The sequence below is a fragment of the Acipenser ruthenus genome, chromosome 6 (genome assembly GCF_902713425.1).
Source record: "Acipenser ruthenus chromosome 6, fAciRut3.2 maternal haplotype, whole genome shotgun sequence".
In the NCBI taxonomy this organism is placed as follows: domain Eukaryota; kingdom Metazoa; phylum Chordata; class Actinopteri; order Acipenseriformes; family Acipenseridae; genus Acipenser; species Acipenser ruthenus.
This window is the reverse complement of record NC_081194.1, coordinates 71,007,082-71,027,050: the sequence shown is the minus strand read 5'-3', so window position 1 is coordinate 71,027,050 and position 19,969 is coordinate 71,007,082. Positions and strand designations below refer to the sequence as shown.

General features: G+C 37.1%; 1 protein-coding gene across 1 annotated transcript in view; it reads right to left on the bottom strand.

Annotated features, from left to right (window-relative positions):
• gtf3c2 (general transcription factor IIIC, polypeptide 2, beta) overlaps positions 1–19,056 on the bottom strand; it is a 44,136-nt gene extending 25,080 nt beyond the window's left edge. The window contains exons 1-10 of the mRNA XM_059025765.1: positions 18,844–19,056; positions 17,051–17,466; positions 11,182–11,533; positions 9,081–9,393; positions 7,063–7,154; positions 6,628–6,705; positions 6,152–6,250; positions 5,325–5,552; positions 5,004–5,115; positions 3,665–3,782 (exon numbers count right to left, since the gene is read on the bottom strand). Of these exons, the coding sequence (XP_058881748.1) occupies positions 3,665–3,782; positions 5,004–5,115; positions 5,325–5,552; positions 6,152–6,250; positions 6,628–6,705; positions 7,063–7,154; positions 9,081–9,393; positions 11,182–11,533; positions 17,051–17,399 (1,741 nt within the window). The 5' untranslated portion in view covers positions 17,400–17,466; positions 18,844–19,056. The remainder of the gene's footprint in view (positions 1–3,664; positions 3,783–5,003; positions 5,116–5,324; positions 5,553–6,151; positions 6,251–6,627; positions 6,706–7,062; positions 7,155–9,080; positions 9,394–11,181; positions 11,534–17,050; positions 17,467–18,843) is intronic.
• Between the last annotated feature and the right edge of the window lie 913 nt (positions 19,057–19,969).

Here is a 19,969-nt window from a genome sequence, read left to right as displayed (position 1 = left end):
ACTTGGATCACATTATTGAGGAGTTTGGTGATAAAACGAGTGATTAGGAGATTTATCGGTATGTACTACTATTACGAGGTATGTAAAAAATATAGCGAACAAGGGGTGGGGCGGGGCTGGAGATGCAGTACCGAGTGTCCTGTTGATATGCAGTGCCTTTTAAACCTGTTTTACTGTGAAAAAAATACTTTTAAACAGCATGTCTAAAATAAACTGTGCGTGTGAAAATAAATTGGACCTGACGCACCTGACGCGCCTGACACGCGCTGAATAAATGGGCCGCAAAGGGTTAATGTTTGATTATATCTTTCCACTAGGCCATCAGTCTGTGGGTGGTAAGGGGTGGTCCTTATTCTCCCTATCCCTAGCAACTGGTACACCTGACGCAAGGTACGGCCCATAAAATTTGTCCTCTGATTGGTTAAAAATTCTCACGGTAAACCAACTCTAGAAAGAAATTGCAACAGCACTGACGCTACCTGTCTTGCCTTCACATCCCTCATTGGAAATGCTCCTGGATATTAAGTAGCATAATTGCAAATGACCAGAATATACTTATTTCCTGCATAACTTTGTTCTAAAGGGCCTACCACATCTACTCCTATATGTTCAAATGGAACATCCATGATTGGTAATGAAATCTGACATTCTGGACAAGTTCGGACAAGTTCGATAAAACTCTCACATCCCCATACATTCCAGGCCAATAAAACCTTCTGGCTGTTCGTGACAGTGTTTTCACGGTGCTTAAGTGTCTAGCTCAAAGGGTGGTATGCCCCAGCTCCAGCACTTTGCTCCATAACCTTTTTGGCAAAACCAACTGCTCCCCCTGATTACACTGATTAGTCTGCTGTAACAAAGTTGCAGATGTTAACAATCAATAAATTAAGAAGTCACAATCAGTCTACATAATTGATAGTTGTATAAAGACATAATAGATTGAAACAAGTTATTAATTAAAGATAAGTATAGAATCACTTAGATAACGTTACGTGATTCATCAATAGTAATAATGCAAAAGATTAAGCTAATATATAACCAATTATACTTTATAATGGATAATTGTAAAACCTAATCATTAGCTTTTTAAAAAAAAATACTAAATGAACAATTTAACAAAAACACAATCTTTATTATTGAAATTTCTAAACACATATATGTAAATTCCCCCCCCCCCCCCAAAAAAAAATAAAATTAAAATTTATCATAGAAGAAAAGCAATAATAATAATATTAATAATAATAATAATAATAATAATAATAATAATAATAATAATAATAATAATAATAATAATAATAATAAAAATAAAGGAATGGTCTAACATCGAAATCAATATTCAAACCATTAGGAATAAGAGTTTTTAGATTATGGATACAAAAAGCTTCTTTTTAAGAGAAAAGTATCAAAATCACCAGCTCTCCTTGAAAATTCTACCTTTTCTATACCAAAATATCTAAGATATGAAATCGAATGTTTGGCTTCTATGAAATAGGCAGCAACTGGATAGGTTTTATTTTTACATCTTATCGTGCTACAATGTTCAACTATTCTAGTTTTACCAACATAAGATTTACCGCAAGGGTATTGGATCAAGTATATCACTCCCTTTGTGGAGCAAGAAATTATACCGTTAATCATTTTGCCGGTAAATGGATGTTTGAAAGAATGACATCTGCCAAAAATTACTGTAAAACAAACCACCTGCTTTAAGGCCACATCAGTATAAAGAGCATCTTAATTAAGGCCACTTCTTTAGAGACCAGGTTGACATTTCAGATCACTTAAAATATCAATACATTTCAAGGGTTAGGTGTTTTACTCTATTGGACTTTGGTGCTGAGTGTCTTGGAAAAACTAGTTTCAGTAGATTAACACTGAACACTGAATAGTCAAATACATATGATCAGCACTTATCTTAATGCAATCTGATATAAAATGTAGACACAGGTTTAGATTTTCAAAGGATAATATACCTTTAATAATGTGTTCCCTGTGCGCCAGCCTCAAGTTTTAAAATAAAACTTCTATAGCATGAGACGTAAAGGTTTTCAGTCTGTGAAAATAAATCCCTGAAGTGAGGATACATGGCACAATGTTGAAATGTTCCTTTCTTCCTCTACCAATAATTCATTTTAAACATCTCCGGCACACACGTCTGTTTGGGATCACTGCACTGAGTAAAGCACAGAGTACATTAATCATTGTAACAATACTCAGATAATATTGCAGAAGTTGGAAAACGGACGGAACAATTTACTGCTGGCTCACAGCAGATAATATCATCCTGGGGAAAGTGTTTTTTTTATTTCTATTTTATTTTTTATATTTTTTCAAGGCTAGGACACTGTGGCAGAGACAGGAGGCTGTTTTGAACATTAGTTGGTCCCAACAATCAAACTCAATATTGGGAATTTAAGGTTGGAGGGGTGGGGGGGGGGGGGGGTATATGGTTGGTAGTGTGAATAAAATGCCACAAGTCTTGCATCCTTCACCTAGAATAAGATCTAGATTGAGAAATTCTTCAGCTTTCTGGTATCGTATACAATTTTGGTACATTTATCCATATCTTCAAAAACGCTTAATGACAGCTTTTAAGGTAAACCTCTAACAAACTGATGTAAACTCATCAATATACTGGGCAACAAGTTTGTCTACTTGATTTATATTCCAGAATGCACCAATATCATAATATGGAGGATACTCCACAAATGGGCATTCAGTGATTTTAGTCAACGCACACAAGTACTGAGTGCCATCTAGTGGAACTGCTATAAAACTATGCAGGTGTTGTGCATATAAAATAGAAACACCTGCTACTGTACAGCAATAAGGCAATGGTGCCAACTATGGGCAACCAGCATGTCATGGATTCATTGAGGGCTGCAGAGAGTTTAAATTGTTCCAGGAGAATAAATAAATAAATGATTCCCATCACTTATTCTTTCGTGGTAGTTGGTGGGTGGTATCTGCAGCAAAGTCTATTAAACTTGTTTTAAACCATACAGGATAATTGGTACACACAGATGGACAGACATCTACTTTTACAGTATCACAAGATTTGGAAACTAACTTTTGATAAAGAATGTTCTAACCAAGCTTTATGGCAATTTGATTGGAGGTTCTGTAGATATAGGAAAAACTGTAAAGTTTGCTATGCATACTGTTTAAATCCCAGCTTGATTTAATTGCGGCTTAACGACGTAGGCACTGAAAACCTGGGTACCCATACTGATCCCAGTCTCTTTTTACTGCCGGGTTAGCAAATGTTACTTTGAGAAATTATAAAAGGATACAGAAGATGTGATAATAATGCAGTTATTCTGTAGTGAACCCCATAACGTGGGGCATTTCTGTTTGGAAATAACTATTTAAATCGTACTTATTTTTAATAATTTCCATATTTTCTACCTATGCAGTATAGTAATACAGTATATATGACATACTTGTACTAAAAAAACACTACATTTGTACTACAAATAACGTAAAGTGGCAATTTATGTTTCACACTTCGTTGATAAAGTGGCGCCATATCAGTATATCAATTTGACAGGCCATTCGAGATACAGGCACTCATAATAACTAGTTTACAGTCAACTTGTTTCCAAACATGTTCTGCAAAACAATCTCACTGGGGGAGCAACAATAATAACAGATAGCTCCCTACCTTTACTCTGATATTTCTTGTATGCAGTCAGTGATTCTGGATGCGGAAGGCTGAACACAGCAATTTTTCCGTTTGAAAAGGAAGCAGCCAAGAGTCCAAGCCTGGGCATCTGGGGAATCTGCCAGAAAATAAATGAACTGTGAAACCTGTTTAATGTCCCTTTGCATATTACCACCACATTGAAATGGACTTGATTTGCACCTCACTTAATATTAGTACACTGCAGGTACATTGACACTTTTTGTAACGTATGTTGCATGACATTTCCATGCAGCAATTGCTAGCTCTGCAGTGACTGTTCTGACTTTGGTGTTTTGGTATGTAAGCTTTCAAATAAAAATTGAAAAGACTCAGAAACTAGAAGATTTAGAGATAACCACAAAGTCTGAAATAATAGCTATCAGACAAAGGAGAACCCCACACCCGCCCCACCCCCCCCCAAAAAAAACCCTTACTGACAATTTGTTTTCACTTTGGGAAGTGACTGGAGAGCATAGGACCTACATGTAAATAAGCTGTAGTTAAGGATTTTTTAAAATTTGTTTTTCATAACATTATTACTTTACAAATAAAAGCTCACCCTTCTGGAAATAAAGCAGCAAAACTAGACAGCTTACATGTAAGTACTGAAAGTTTTTACAAAAATGTTTTATGTTACTGTAACATAAGGGTTGTACATAAACAGTAGAGGGTACAAAATCCAATTAAGTACTGTGTATTAACAGCATACAGTACAGCATATTTAGAATTGGTATGTTTAGTTTGTCTGTGCCTACATAAGTTGGTTTTGAGCCGTCATGCACGAGTGGAGCAGCCACAAGTGCATTAGCGCAAAACTAACAAGACATATTTTTATGTGTTAATATATTCTGACCCATATTATTATTTTATATATTATATGTTTCTTACCTTCTTTCTTAAGCTGGTTTTGTTTGGCTGGGATAATGTCATTTGTTTGTGTAAACTCGACGGGCTGCTCTAGAAAATGCTGCATTCGCAGTTATGTCTGCTCAGGTAACTGGCAACACTGCTAAGAATGCTTCAGAGAGAACTTGGTTCAAAGTTTTCCCCATTTTTTTTACTGACAAGATGAAATTTGAAAGGTGAAGCTGTGAATCTTAAAACAAGGTTCAAGCCAGTATTTTATAACATTTGCTTGAATGTATACCGGCATAATTATTTGGAGCTTCAGCAACTCTCTTGATGTAATGGGTAATCTGAACATTCTGTTCTAGCAGCAGCCAAGGAAGAATGCCATCTGTTACAAACTTCCTTAGAGAAAAAGAACCACACATGCAAAACACACACATCGAAGTGAATGTTCATTCATATTACACACCTTTCTGTTGGATGAAGGCAGCTCCCACGCCCCACTAGGACACCACTTCATATTCCATATGCAGCCATAATCCAAGGCAACCCCATATGCAAAGGTGGCTTTGTTTGTTGGCCTTAAAAAAAATGGAGCAATCAAAACAAACACGAAACAAATCTAAATTTGACCGCAGATTTGTGTCAGCTATGTTGTATTAATCTTTACAATTACTAACTTCAAACACTTCTACTGTGCAATATGTAAAGCATATCAATATAAAAAAATGTAAACCGGCAAAAAGATATGACACACTGAACACAAATCTGCACGTATTATAATACTCACCAACTGAAATGCTGCAGGTCACCTATGTTCCAGATCTGCAACAGTGCTGGCTCTGTGTGCGTACCAGACACCTTGTGCCTGTCATCCATCCCCTTGTTACAGTAAATGGCTGCGTACTGAGTGGATGCTGAACCTTCGGGGCAGGGGCACCACTCCATTGACCACACTGGACCACCGACAAAGAAAGCCAAGTCCCATCGTTCATAATGCGAGGAAAGGGACTGAAATCTGGGGGGTGATACAAATGAATCAAGGGGTTACATTTATATCCATCACAAAGTGCAGGAATTAAAGGGATACTGTATTTCATATTATATATGCTCTTAGTATTTTATTTCTTACCTGTTTCATGTGCTATATTGTGTGTTCTTTATGATTCTCTTGCTGTTTCTGCTTACATTGTTATTTGCCACTCTACCAACTACTCCTGCAAAAATTACTTCACAAAAGACCCCACAAATCAGTCTATCGAAGTACATCTGTGTACAATTCTGTGTCTATGTCCCTCAGTGATTGGACACTTCAATTTCAGTTCATAAAAAAAGAGTTTAAGATGCAAAGTTGAATCTGTACTGCCACCCAATGGCGAGCATGTGTCAAAACATGTAACTGAGTAAACACAAATGTAATTACTTATTGTTAATATAAAATATGGGCCAATACCATGGTCACTGTAAACTGATTATTAAGAAAACATCAATGTCTATTCAGCTGAGAATTAATCTAAAAGGTGTCTGATTTTTGCCATGAAATACAATACAAACTACATTTATTCACACCCCCTTATTAATAATCTCAATACCAGTGTTTTAACTGTAGTTCCTTACCTGCCAATTCGATGCAGCATATTATCATCTCTAAGACCCTCTCTTCTTATCCTGAAGGGCGGCGACTTCTCTTCTTGGGGTAAATAATTGAGTGCTTCACTGCAAAACAAAGTAGTTACTGTGCTCTTAGATTGCTGCATTGTTAGTTTATATGTTTAAACAAACATTCACAGTTAAACTTGGCACCAAATAACTTAAATTTACATAATTTACAGCTCAGGATGCATTGAATAAGGTAAACTGATTAGTATCTGCTGAATAGCCTGTCTAGGTAGGAAATTCAATAATAACTTTCTTGAACTGCAAATACAGTATGAAGCCTACATCATAATAGAAGTGAATGCCAAATGTGTGTGAATTTAATGTACATGTAATGCAGAGGGCTACAGCCTTGTATTGGTATATAAAGACATGGCTATTGAATACGTTTTGATGCCAATAATTGATCAAATACAAATATCAATTAAAAAGCATACCTCTCAGACAGAAACTTCCAGTCCTTTAAAGAAGGTATCCATTCAGGAAACACCCAGGGGGAATAGCATTTTTCTCGACTGCAAAAATGATTATTTATTTATTTATTTATTTATTTATTTATTTATTTTTTAATGAAAAAACAAAACAACAACAATGAAACAGCACACTTGTCTGTGTGTGTGGCAAATATATTTGATCAATGTGCATCAGGTGCATTATTCCGGTATGGTGGACAGTGTTCATGCTGTGACCTGTTCAGAGGCCTGCTTACTCAAATCCCTGGTCATTTTAATATGCCTACATTAGTTCTGAAACTCAGGACTGGATGCAGGACTTGTGTGCGTTTCTAACTGTGCCAATACGTGACCACAGCCACTGCAGAGTACAGACTGATGACATTGTGAATGTTTATTTTTTTATTTTCTTTTACTTACTACTCCTTTGTCATGTGCATGCAATTCCAAACAGGACCCATTACGTTGTTCTGCAAGCCATTAGCAGCCATGCCCAAGAATTTTGGTTTAGTCTGCGTGAAAAGGAAAATCATTGAAATAATCTTACAGGTGAGTTGGTAGGTTGAAGGTTTGGTTAAATGTTCCTGGGGATCATAAATTATATTTCAAACATACATTTCATACTACAATGGTCAGATATGGGAATATACTACAGTATGTGACAAAACGAACTGGGTACCAGTAACAATCAGGCATAACAGATGCAATAAGGTGGTGCATCATTCATGGGGTTTCCATTCAAGTTTTTTTTTTAAACTCGAGACATTTACACGAGAAAAATGTCTCGTGTAAAATGCTTTTTTGGATTTCCATTCGCTCCGTTTAATTTACTCGAGTAAACAAGGCTTTTCACCCGACGTCATGCAAATGAATGGGAAAGGTGGGGGTTGATATGTAAATTAACTATGCATAAAGTACTCGTGCTGTTTTTGAAGATTACTAGTGACATTTTGTGAAAATGTGGTTTCCATGTGCAGGGAACCGGTACATGAGTGAATCTAAGCTGCTGTAAAAAGCAAAATACCCTGTGCCTGCTTGGTGCTTTACTGCTCTTGACCAAATTGTTTTTCAATTTGAGGAGGCTCATGCTGTCAGAGATGCTCGTCTTTCTTTTAAATTGTGTTGGATTTACTGCTGTGTTAAATATTAATGATGCCAACAAATAAAACACAATCAATACGTTCATTTGCAATTTTATTTGGTCAGTTCAGAGAGGGCATCAACAACTTGGATGTTGTTGCCCTGTTTTGGGCAATCGAGCTGGCTTATGACATCCAGTTCACAATCTCTATTTATTAACGTGGAGGGCAGACACGCGTTGTCTTTGGACATAGCTGGGATCAAAAAAAGGACGGGAAGTAATTTAGTTAAGCAGCTCACTTGCTCTTCGTGTTTAACTTAGGCGTAGTTTTTACAGCAAGGATATTCTGAAACAGCTGCTTTAATACTATAACAAATGCATAACGCAGTTCGTGGTAAGTGGTTTTATACAGAACTATAAACCCACAAGACATATACAACATGACAGACCAGACACAGCAAAAAACAAAAATAAAAAACGACCGCCCGCATTAGCATTGAACTACTCACTGCTAACCATAAAAATCGCCCATCAGCCACTACTTTCTGCCGTCTTGGAATCCACAATAACAACTGACCTACTCCCTTGCAATATTTATAGTTAAGGATAAACACGCTCATTAACATTTATATGTAAAATGTGGTTTTCCCGTGTGTTTTGTCATTTACATGAGTAAATGAGATTTACCCTATCCCTCTCTTTGGCCGTTTTTTCCGGCCACAAACCTGATTTACCCGAGTAATTCTCCCAAACGTGCACGCGCATCGCCATTTCACGTGTAAACTGACCCGCATGGAAACCCCATGATTGTTTGATGGGGTCCCCTCTGAAAACAGTTATTTTCTCCACAGGTAATGAATTGTGTGTCAGTATCATATGTTCACAAAATGTTGGCTTTGAGAAGTATCAAACATAACTTTGCAATAAACACTTAATAAATACATCAATGATAAATTGTTTAATTTGCACATTTCAATTATTATGTGCCTGTTCCTTCCCTGTTCTCCATATGCTAATAAAAGCAACTGCTTAATGGCATCAGGCACAGGTTTGTTGATTCAAAGAAATAGCCTACCTGGGACGCAAAAGACTGCTCTAAAGAATGTTTTTCTTGGTGACCCCACAAAGTAGCACCCCAGTGACACCATTGGCACATGTCCTTTTTTGTCACAATAGGATAGTCAAGTTTTGACACAATAGGATAAAGCTTCTCAACTGTACAGCAGCAATATGTAAAACCTATAGGCATGACCATAGCGAGGGTTACTAATTTACAAATGATTCCTGCATCAAATGATTTTGATTTCTCATATGACATTGACACACAGTACATACAGTAAGAGCACAGTACACTTACAGCAGCAGGTGCCACTCTTATTTTATTTCCCTTATCTTCCAGGTCAGATTCGGATTCAACATTTAAGGCATCCTCATCATCCTCCTCCTCCTCTTCCTGATCGACCATCACTCCATCAGGAAGGACAAAGTCTGCATCACTGGTCACATCATCAGAGCCCTCATCTGTGTTCCTCTTCCTCTTCCTCCCTCTCCTGCATTTCACTGGCTTACTGGATTCGCCAGTCTCACTGGCGGTGGTGTTCTCTGGCGCCTGGGGAGTCTGGTTGGAGTATCCCATCTCCTCAGCAAGGCAGTGGAGGTATTTTATAGCCCTAGAATGACAATTAAAACATTGGAATAAACAAAATAGTACTAGTTCAAAGGTAAATTAGCTAATCCTGGCCTTTTTCCATGTCTCACATTAATAGAAACTAGTGCATACTGCCATTAATCTGGACAAAACAATTTCACTAAATCAGGGGCAGGGAATGCTGGTCCTGGAGTCCTGTTCCATTACAGGTTTAATGGGTATAAAATGATTACTACATTATTCACACTACCTAAATAAGTATGTCAGTAGGGATAAAAAAAAAATGCTAAGTGTTGAATCGGTAAAAATAATTCACTGTTTCGAGTGCCGTTAGTCACGAGAAACTGTGGATTACTTTCTTACAGCTTCAACACTTAGCGTTGTTTATGCCACTTAAAACAGTTCTTCCTAATTGATACTTGTTCGTTAATGAGATTCAATAGATTTTTTTATTTGGTTTTTGCGCCTTTGTTATGCTTAGTTCAAACAGTAAAAAAAAGGCTTGTCTCTCACATTGCAGGAACGTTGTCGTGAGTTCTTCGGAGTTTGAGTTTGAAATCCCACTTACACAGACAAAAGTGTCTGTTGTAAGTGAAGATAGTAGCGAGGACTATGTTTTAGATGTAGGACATGAAAGTGGCATTAGAAAAATAAAACTGTAAAAAAAGAAAGGAATGTGAACCAGGAACAGAGAATAAATTTATTATTGACTGAACGTAAAACAGATGAAGACTTAAATATCATTGACAGCGATCGGTTTTCGAAGTACACAGGCAAAATGTAAGTATGCTGTAAGCTTGTTAGAACAATGGTTAAACAAAAGAAATGCAAGAGCTGTGTTTGCATCCAGCGTCCGTGTAATCGATGGAGATTTACTAAGTGGTGATGAAATTGCTGTTGTTCCTGAACCTGTTCAGAAGAAATGTGAAATAAAAATTAAAAGGGGGGATGTTTATGTGGAAGTGAATTTGTAATTATGAAAACTTATTTTTTTTTTTACATTATATTAACATATAAATTGTATTACTTTTCTTTAACAATATGAAATGCTAAGCGTTTGAAATGTGTAATACTATAATTAACTAATTGTTGAAATGATTGTTGCGTAATAAAATGGTATTCACTTTTCTGTTGAGTTGTTCTGACTGGTTTTGTTGACGAATCAAGTTTTCTGTGGATTCATAGCACAAACTTTGGATTTGTTAATCAATATATCTGCCCTGCACTCCACTTCTCTTCAAAGCCACACAGCCACTTGTAGTTAGAAGACTCACAGAATTAATCAATCTGAAGATCAAAGGGTGATGTCAAAGAAATGTTAAGTAACACAAATCCCTGCCACAGCCGTAAATAGAAAACCTGAGTTACTCGTATGATCATACATCTACAGTATGTAGTGAATAGTATAGAATTAGAATTCAAATTTATGAAATGTTTTATCACACTTTGATAACCAATTCTACAAATCAATGCAAAACAGACGCCTCACATATTTCCCCCTCGCTCAATAATTTATTCCAAATAATGTTAAGTATTAAGTATTTAATGTTAAGTATTTAAGTTTCAATTAGATACATGTTTTCCCAGATAAACGGAAAAAGTACAAATGCCTCAATGACATTGTTGTTGCCAGTGATTTCATCCCTTGCAGGGGATAATAATGCTCCATCAGCACACGTTAAAAACAGGTGCCATTCAATTAATTTACAATCACGTTTTCAAAATGTGATGGTCACGCATTATCATCCACCACACGTAGGGATAGAAGTCTCGTTCTGGGGGTGTGATAGAAGGGAAGGCAGAATCTTACGCTTTAGCAGCTCTCCTCTTGGGTCGTCCTTCCAGGGTCATCTCTTCTTCATCAATGATCTCCACTTCAAGCTGCTTTGTGACTGGCTCTGGTGTTTCCAGCAGTCCCTGTTCAAGCCGCATCGCCAACAGCTCAGCTTTTGATTTCCTCCCTCTCTTCTTATAGACCTTTGGCGGCTGTGGAGTTTGGGCCTCGCTGTTCTCTGCCCCCTCTTCACTCAGTGTGGGCATCTTCTGTGGTACAGGGTTCTTTCTGGGTCTGCCTTTTTTCTTTGACGTGGGGGTGACTGGTGCGACATTTTCATCAGTGCTTGACGCACCAGTGAACAAGAGGGGGCTTTCTCCTGCAATAACTACACAAATAAACAGGTGGTGAGATTTTTAGAAATGTGTTCCCCACGTAAGTCAGCAATAAAGCAGAAATAAATAAACCTTTAAAAGGGACCTTTTTTTATTACATTTCTAAAATTCACATACCTAATGCCAAAGTTCCACCTGTTTTGTACTGGTTTTACATAGATCTTTGTAAGACATCTGTATTTTTAATAGTTAATTTATAAATATACTGTACAAACTTAATAACATTCAGTACAAACTTTTTGTAAAAGATTTGATAATACAGTTTCTATGTGTACTTTTTTGTAACGGAATTAACCAGTTCGAGATTGGTATAGTAAGCTGACAAACGTCAGTTTCTGATCGCACCATCCATCGCTTTTTGAGCAAAAGTGGGCTCCATGGAAGAAGACCCAGGAGGACTCCACTTTTGAAAGAAAAACATAAAAAAGTCAGACTGGAATTTGCTAAAATGCATATTGACAAGCCACAATCCTTCTGGGAGAATGTCCTTTGGACAGATGAGTCAAAACTGGAGCTTTTTGGCAAGTCACATCAGCTCTATGTTCACAGACGAAAAAATGAAGCTTTCAAAGAAAAGAACACCATACCTACAGTGAAACATGGAGGAGGCTCGGTTATGTTTTGGGGCTGCTTTGCTGCGCCTGGCACAGGGTGCCTTGAATCTGTACAGGGCACAATGAAATCTCAAGACTATCAAGGCATTCTGGTGCGAAACGTACTGCCCAGTGTCAGAAAGCTCTGTCTCAGTCGCAGGTCATGGGTCCTCCAACAGGATAATGACCCAAAACACACAGCTAAAAGCACCCAAGAATGGATAAGAACAAAACATTGGACTATTCTGAAGTGGCCTTCTATGAGTCCTGATCTGAATCCTACCGAACATCTATGGAAAGAGCTGAAACTTGCAGTCTGGAGAAGGCACCCATCAAACCTGAGACAGCTGGAGCAGTTTGCTCAGGAAGAGTGGGCCAAACTACCTGTTAACAGGTGCAGAAGTCTCATTGAGAGCTACAGAAAATGTTTGATTGCAGTGATTGCCTCTAAAGCTTGTGCAACAAAATATTAGGTTAGCGGTCCCATCATTTTTGTCCATGTCATTTTCATTTGTTTTCTTATTTGCAATATTATGTTGAATAAAAAATCAAAAGCAAAGTCTGATTTCTATTAAATATGGAAAAAACAATGGTGGATGCCAATTACTTTTGTCAGTTTCAAGTTATTTCAGAGGGAATTGTGCATTCTTCGTTTTTTGTGGAGGGGTACCAACAAATTTGAGCACGTCTGTATGTGCATACAAATAAACAGTGCTTCACTTGTTTGAATCAGTTTTACATTTAATGCACTTGTATATAATGCTGTCAGATGTGCTGTTATATACAGTGTAAAACTCAGGTTTGGGGCTATCAGACAATCATTGAAAGATCATTAATACGAACCATTGCTATGTTCCCCAGCTGTTCAGATGAAAGGGCTTCTACCGTATGTTATTCTTAGTTCATTTTTAACTGTTGAAATGATACAGTGTGTTCATTTTTGGCGGGGGGGGGGGGGGGGAGCTCGAACACTGATATTGTAACGTTTTCATATTCAAGACGGTGTTGAATTCTCAGAATGTTTGTTTTATTTGAAACTACAAATTCCTAACAAACTGAACAGACAACAAGTCCTGCAACAAGCAATTGTCCGGGTCGTTCCAATATATTTTTTCATTTGAAAGTAAAAATATATGAAAGCATGATGACCTTTATGTACAAAAATCTTCACTAATATACAATTGAACAAGAACCGTTGAGTATTTACTTTCATTTCATATAGTATCGATTCATAACGTATTAAATAGTGATAGTGATAAAGAAATAAATATATCAAGATAGATAAAGAAATAAATAAAAGTGTATGTATTGATTTATGTATTTATTTCAATATTGATTGATTTATTTATTTATGTTTTACTTTTACCAAATATGTAGGCAATCCTTCAGCATTAGCTAATTCTCAGAAATTATCAGAATATTATCAAAGATCAGAATCTCAGAATGATGATGATGATGATGATGATGATGAAGACGACTCTCCAAAATCTCCTCCAATATAACAATGTCCCGAGAATGTCAGCTGGCTGACTTCATCTTTCAAAATACTGCTTGTTTTCTCAACTAATCGTGTAGCACTCAGGGCTTGAATTTCAGCGCGGGATTGCGGGAATCGCACATTTTCCAAGTTGCTCCCGCATATCTGCAACTTTCAGTGCGGGAAAATCCTGCAGAGATATTTTAAGACACCAAGCTAATGTATCTTTCACCCAATTTAGAATGCCTGAAATGCTACAACAATCTCTAAGGAAGTGGGTGTCAGTGACGAAGGCACTATGAGCCGCATTCTGAGTAGTTCTGGTTAAAATAAATAAATAAATAAATAAATAAATAAATAAATAAATAAATAAAAGTGGTGATGGATATTTGAATATTTTATTTTTATTCGCTCGTGATTCTTGGTCGCTAATTTTAAGGATTATAGAAACTCAGTACACTGCAGTAAGTAAACAGTTTTGAAAGAAAAGACGATATGAAGTCTATCTAGGTGTTGTTTTGCAAGCGGTGACTTTCGCTTTAACTCTTAAAACTCAGCTCCATTCATTTAGGGGCGCCAGCGCACCGAAGGTTACGCACATATTACCCAGGCACCGTAAAAGCCACCTCTGAGCCAGACTCTGAGCTTTCCAGTGACGTATTCTGTGTGTGTATGCGGTACTTCTAGCTGGAAATACGATCGCCTGAAGTTAAGCGTCTCATCATGTGACAGAGTTCACAGCTTAGGTTTCGTCCCCCCATGTTCATTTCATATTGTGGTTCAATGGTGTGTTTTTTTTTTTTTTTTTTTTTTTTTTCCTTAGCCACCTATGATTACAATATATATAGCAGTGATCAAACATGATTATTTTGGAAAAACTTTTTTTTTTACATATATTCTCATCTCTACTACATATAGTATGCCTGATGCAACTTACATAATATGAAAGGAAATTTTGTGGCCATTCATTTGATATGTTACATGCATGCAGTACAAACTATCCAGTAGTTAAACATACATGAAAATAGTGAAAAACAGGCAGAAATAGGGCAGTGTAAGAAGTTAAAAAAAGAAATGGAGTGCTGGTTAAAAAGAAAAGCACATTTTTCTTATGCTGCATGCAAAAACTTCACGTCAGGCAATGACAAAAAGCAATGGAGAGTGCTATGTCTCAGTAAGCTTGCATTGCACCAGCACCAACTGCAGTGGACAAAGCTTTATTTAACAGTCACTGTTCCAAGCAGGTTATCAGTCACATTTTACTACTACTAAAAATATTAATAATACTAATAATAATATGAACTTATGCTTGTCAAGTGACCCCAGAGATTGGTTATGCCTCCATGATGAAACGAGTCGCTTGCACAGTTTGCATTCAACTTTTTTTGGTCGTCTGAACATTTAACAAAACAATCCCAAACAGCAGAAGGGTTGAGACATTTCTTTCAATACAGCTTACGCCGTGTGCACTCTACAACGCTTTGCTGTCGAGACTGCCAAGGTTTGCTTCTGGATAACACGAGCTGGAGTGGAGAGGGGCGGACGGTGCTCAGTTTTTTTTAATTAAAATTATTAGTGTTAGTGTATATTTTGTGTGTTTCAAACATATTCTACCATAGCACTTCTCTTACACTGTCTTGTACACTAGGTATTCGGTACATATTTTACTGAAGCAATACAGCCTAGAGCAGGGCTTCTCAAACTCGGTCCTGGGCACCCCCTGTGGCTGCTGGTTTTCATTCCAACCGAGCTCTTAATTACTTAACCAGACCCTTAATTGAACTGATCATTTGCTTAATTAGACCTTTTTACTTGTTTTCAGCTATTAAACAGTTGCATATTTCAAGTTAGCTATAACATTTGATAAGTAAATTGAACTGCAACTGTTTAAGAGCTGAAAACAAGTAAAGATGTCTAATTAAGCAAATAATTAGTTCAATTAAGGATCTAGTTAAGTGATTAAGAGCTTGGTTGGAATGAAAACCAGCAGACACAGTGGGTCCCCAGACCGAGTTTGAGAAGCCCTGGCCTAGCGGTATGAGCCCACTGCTTTGGATACTTTATACCCTGCTCCATACACGGCAGCGGCTCCACGTAGAGTTGCTACGTAGCGATTTGGTAGCAAATTTTAATAACAACTTTTGTTTACGTAATATGCATTATACAAATCAAAAGATCGAATTTTGCATCCGAGTGACATTTAATGTGTGATTTATAATATTCACACATTGTCAAACAGTTTCTGTTAACAGAAAAAAAAAATACAGTGTGTGAACCCGTCTGATGAACCTTCGAAGGTTTAAAACAATCGTCGAATCCGTGGCTAGCGAACGAACCTTCGAACCTTTGACAGAGCCCTACTGTTAGGTCTCCTGAAAGCAGCTTATTTTAAAGCAACACTAGTGTGAATGATGATGCAGTAAAATATATATAGTTTTTTATATATGCCATTCACCCTAACATTTTGTAATCCCCCCATAGGGGGCAGCATAGGGGGGAAATCCCCCCCAGCACACAAAAAATGAAATTCAAGCCCTGAGTACTGACAGTTAACGCAACACTCGTGTGAAGGTTACAGGTTCAAATCCCACATATACCAGACCTTTTTTAAAAAATTGTATATAAAAATATTTTTGCAGGCAAATGTTCAATTTTAAAACAGAAATAAAAAAATGTATATACATGATATAGACGTCACTGTCCCCTAGTATATTTTCATATTGACAAAACAAATTAATTGTCATTAAACCCAACTCCCTGGGGTCTTCAAAAAATATGTTTCTTTTTTTTTGCCTGTGATGCATGCAACTAGTCCATTTAAAGTATCAATAAACCGTTTAATATAAATGATACAGATATCTCAAAATAAATGTGTCCCCTAGTATGTTTCCATGTTGACAAAACAAGTTGTCATTAAACTCAGATGTCCTGTAATATGCATGGATAAAAGTGTCTGGGGCCTGCAAAAAATACACTGGGAGAAAGGAGGAGAAGGACGTTTTGCCTTACTTTGACAGGTATTGACTTTTTTCTACATTTCACCTAAGAGTGTTGGGAACTGCAAATTAAAAGCGAAATGGTGCTTTTGGCTGATTTACTTTTGCTAAACCAATACCCTGAAAACACGTAAACTGTCCATGCTGCTTAGAGAGTCTCTGGCAGTTCTCGCGCTTTGCTGATAACTTGGTGCGAGGAACTACTGTTCCTCTCAATTAATGTAAAGTTTGAAAAAAAAAAAGGCCTATGAAAAGTGATGTCTACAACTGAGTGAATGGCAACCAATGGATGGCAACCAATCAAAATGCTTACATTTCACAATAACTCCTTGGAAGCCGTAAAGTTGCTTGCAACTTCCAGTTATTCTTATTATTGTCAGCCTGGTTAGCAAAAAAAATCTCACAAAAACATTTCTGATTGAAGGAGAATGTGAAAACACTTACAAGCAGTATCCTCCTCTTTGTTTCGTTGATGTGGTGAGGTGCCAAAAGGAGAATCGGTGGATCTACTCGTCTCCCCACAGCCTCCAGTGCCGTTCTCTGCTAGCTTCCCTATCAATGTGTTATCCTCAGCCATCTTCTCGTTCCTTTGGGTTTCTGATACCACTTTTTTAGAGTCTGCTGAGGCTGAACCGACCCCTCCTATTAGTGAAGAACTGTCACTGTGCTTTGGCCCCTCTATGTTGGTCTGCCCAGCATGCTGAGCTTCAGGCTGTCTCTGGGAATGAGGTTCTGAAGGCAAACCCATAGCATCACTTTCCTGCTTGCAGTCCTTTTGGACCGTATCTGCCATCAATGTCCCTGGCCCCTTCCTTCAGCAATCAGTGTTACTCCTCAAGGATATATGGTCAGCATTAGATCTGAAACAAATAATGACATTTTAACTGCAGAAAACAATAAACTAAATGTATTAAATACTGTATTGCTCCTACTGTGGTTAAGTTTAAGCAATAAGGCACTGAATAAACTGCAAATGTTTAGCCTGTTCAACCAGTTATTTGTATAACCCAAGCTAATTCCTGTACAGGATCTTACTGCTATTAAGTGTCAAACACATATAATTGTTTTGGGAGAGTTGAACAGTTTCAACGTCAGACACCAAGGCAGTATAAACAGCAGGAAAATAAGCAAGTTTGCAAATAACATATTTATTTTGCTTATAAAATGTTAAGATAATTCAAGTACATAAAAAAAAGATTTGTCCAGAATAATAGTATAGTCCACACCCTACTACTTCAATAAGAACGTCTAAAAAACAGTTCAAAAACCGATTAATATGATCAAAAATAACGTTGTTATCCTGAAAATGAACTAAACATGATTTAAAAAAAAAAAAGGATTGCAAAACGTTCCATGATACTGTACACTATCACGAAGGAACTACACCAGAGTAAGCAAGTAGCTATTTCTGTGTGATGTCAAACCATCAGTGTTGCAGTCTGACAGCAAGGCAGGAGGAAACGGCAAACCTCAGGGGTGGAAAAGATTTAAACATTTAATTGTTTGTACAAAATATGCACGTGTGAGAACTTATATTTATTGCAAATTACAACACTTCATAATTATAAATATAGGGAAACGTTATTTGAGGTCATGTTTTTAAAAGCGGGTCGCCTTTCATGAACACCACGCAGATAGCAAGTTGTAACATAAATACCCCGTGAAATCTACAAAATAACAGTGGAAAACGGTACTTTTTCGCTCGCTTAAAAAAATGTATATATGGTCACGTGCTGTTTCACAAAAAAAAAATAATAATACATGCTAGTGGAACAGGTCGGTCTTGTTACATAAAACATTGTGTTAACTTAATGGTTTCGCAACATGATTTGAAACTATTTTACGATCTAAACTGTATTAAGTGGCACAATTTAAAAACAATAAATAAATAAATAAATAAATAAATAAATAAATAAAAAAGCAGTAACACTAACAATTAAAGCGTGTGACTATGATAACGTGGTAGGGTACGAGTGATGTTGTAATGCTTCGCCACCACAAAAGACCTCAGTATATAGTGAGGCCTTTTCTCGCCGGTGTCGGATAGCTCAGCGTCTTACTCTGCTGCTGCATGTTGGAAACTCTTAGCAAAAACAGGGTAACACGTTTCGAAACCCGTCTCCATATCAGACATTTCATAGACCTCCCCGACATTTGTCCCAATAATATATATATATATCTGCATTTGTACGACAACTTTCAAGTTAGCATTACATTACCAGCCTGATAAAACATACCTGCAACAACTGCGCAATTCCAAAGTGATTAAAAGGGAATTGTAAGGGGTTTAATTGAATCTAACATGCTGTTTGTTATAGGCGAGCCTCCATATTTGTCTTGATCTGGGAGTCCTTTGGCTGGTGCAGTTCACTCGGCTCTGCTGCCCTCTGTGGGCGGAGGGAAGACAACTATGTAGCAATCGTTTGTAATGCACTAACTTACCACAGGTAGGGTCTAGTGAGAGACCTGAGAAAAATTACACCAATGGTAGTTATTACAGCGGTCTTTTTAAACACTTAGACGCATATGAAATGTTTTTTTTGTTTGTTTTTTGGCGGTTTTTTTTTTTTTTTTTAGCAGTACCATAAAAACACGGACAGTATTAAATATATAAATCACACGTTTGGCTGCTTCTGGTTAATTACGCTTTTACAACAAAATACATCCCTCTGTAAATTCCCCTTGGGTGGTTGTTGTTACACTAGGTTTTAAACGAAACCAGGGTACTTCGATCTCTGAGAACTCCAAGATGTGTCTTGTCCAATGTATGTTGCCTGATACAATACATCGCACATGCCTGCAGGTCCTGCCATGACCTGCTTGAGACCAGAGTTGTGCTTTCCAGTGGTATTTTCATCTGGGAGATTGTCTCCATGGGCATATTGGGCAATGCAGCCACTGCATTGAGGTACAAGGTGGTTGCACAAGTACACTTTGATACTCCTTTTGAAATCACATCTTTCTGCTTTCACATGATTGTTGCTGAATAGTTGCACACAACTCTCACACCCTTTGCATTTAATCCAAACTAGTTTATTTATTTGGCCAGTAAGTGTATTTCCTCTTGCTACAATTATGACATCAAATGTGGTGGGTTTCTTTGTCAAATATACATTCTGCCACTTAAAAAGTGTTACTGAAAAATACATTGTAGAACATCGCATTATTGCAACATTTTATTGTAAATTTTGAATTTTTAACAACAGTACAGGAATATAATTTAAAAAAAATGAAAACTTTGCAAAAACAATTGAAAATGTTTTTTTTTTTTTGAATAACAGATCCATTTACAGGGTTAATTTGTCACTGCTCTTAGTCTGCACTAAATATTCTCCTACAACAGCAGTGTTAAGCAGCCAAATG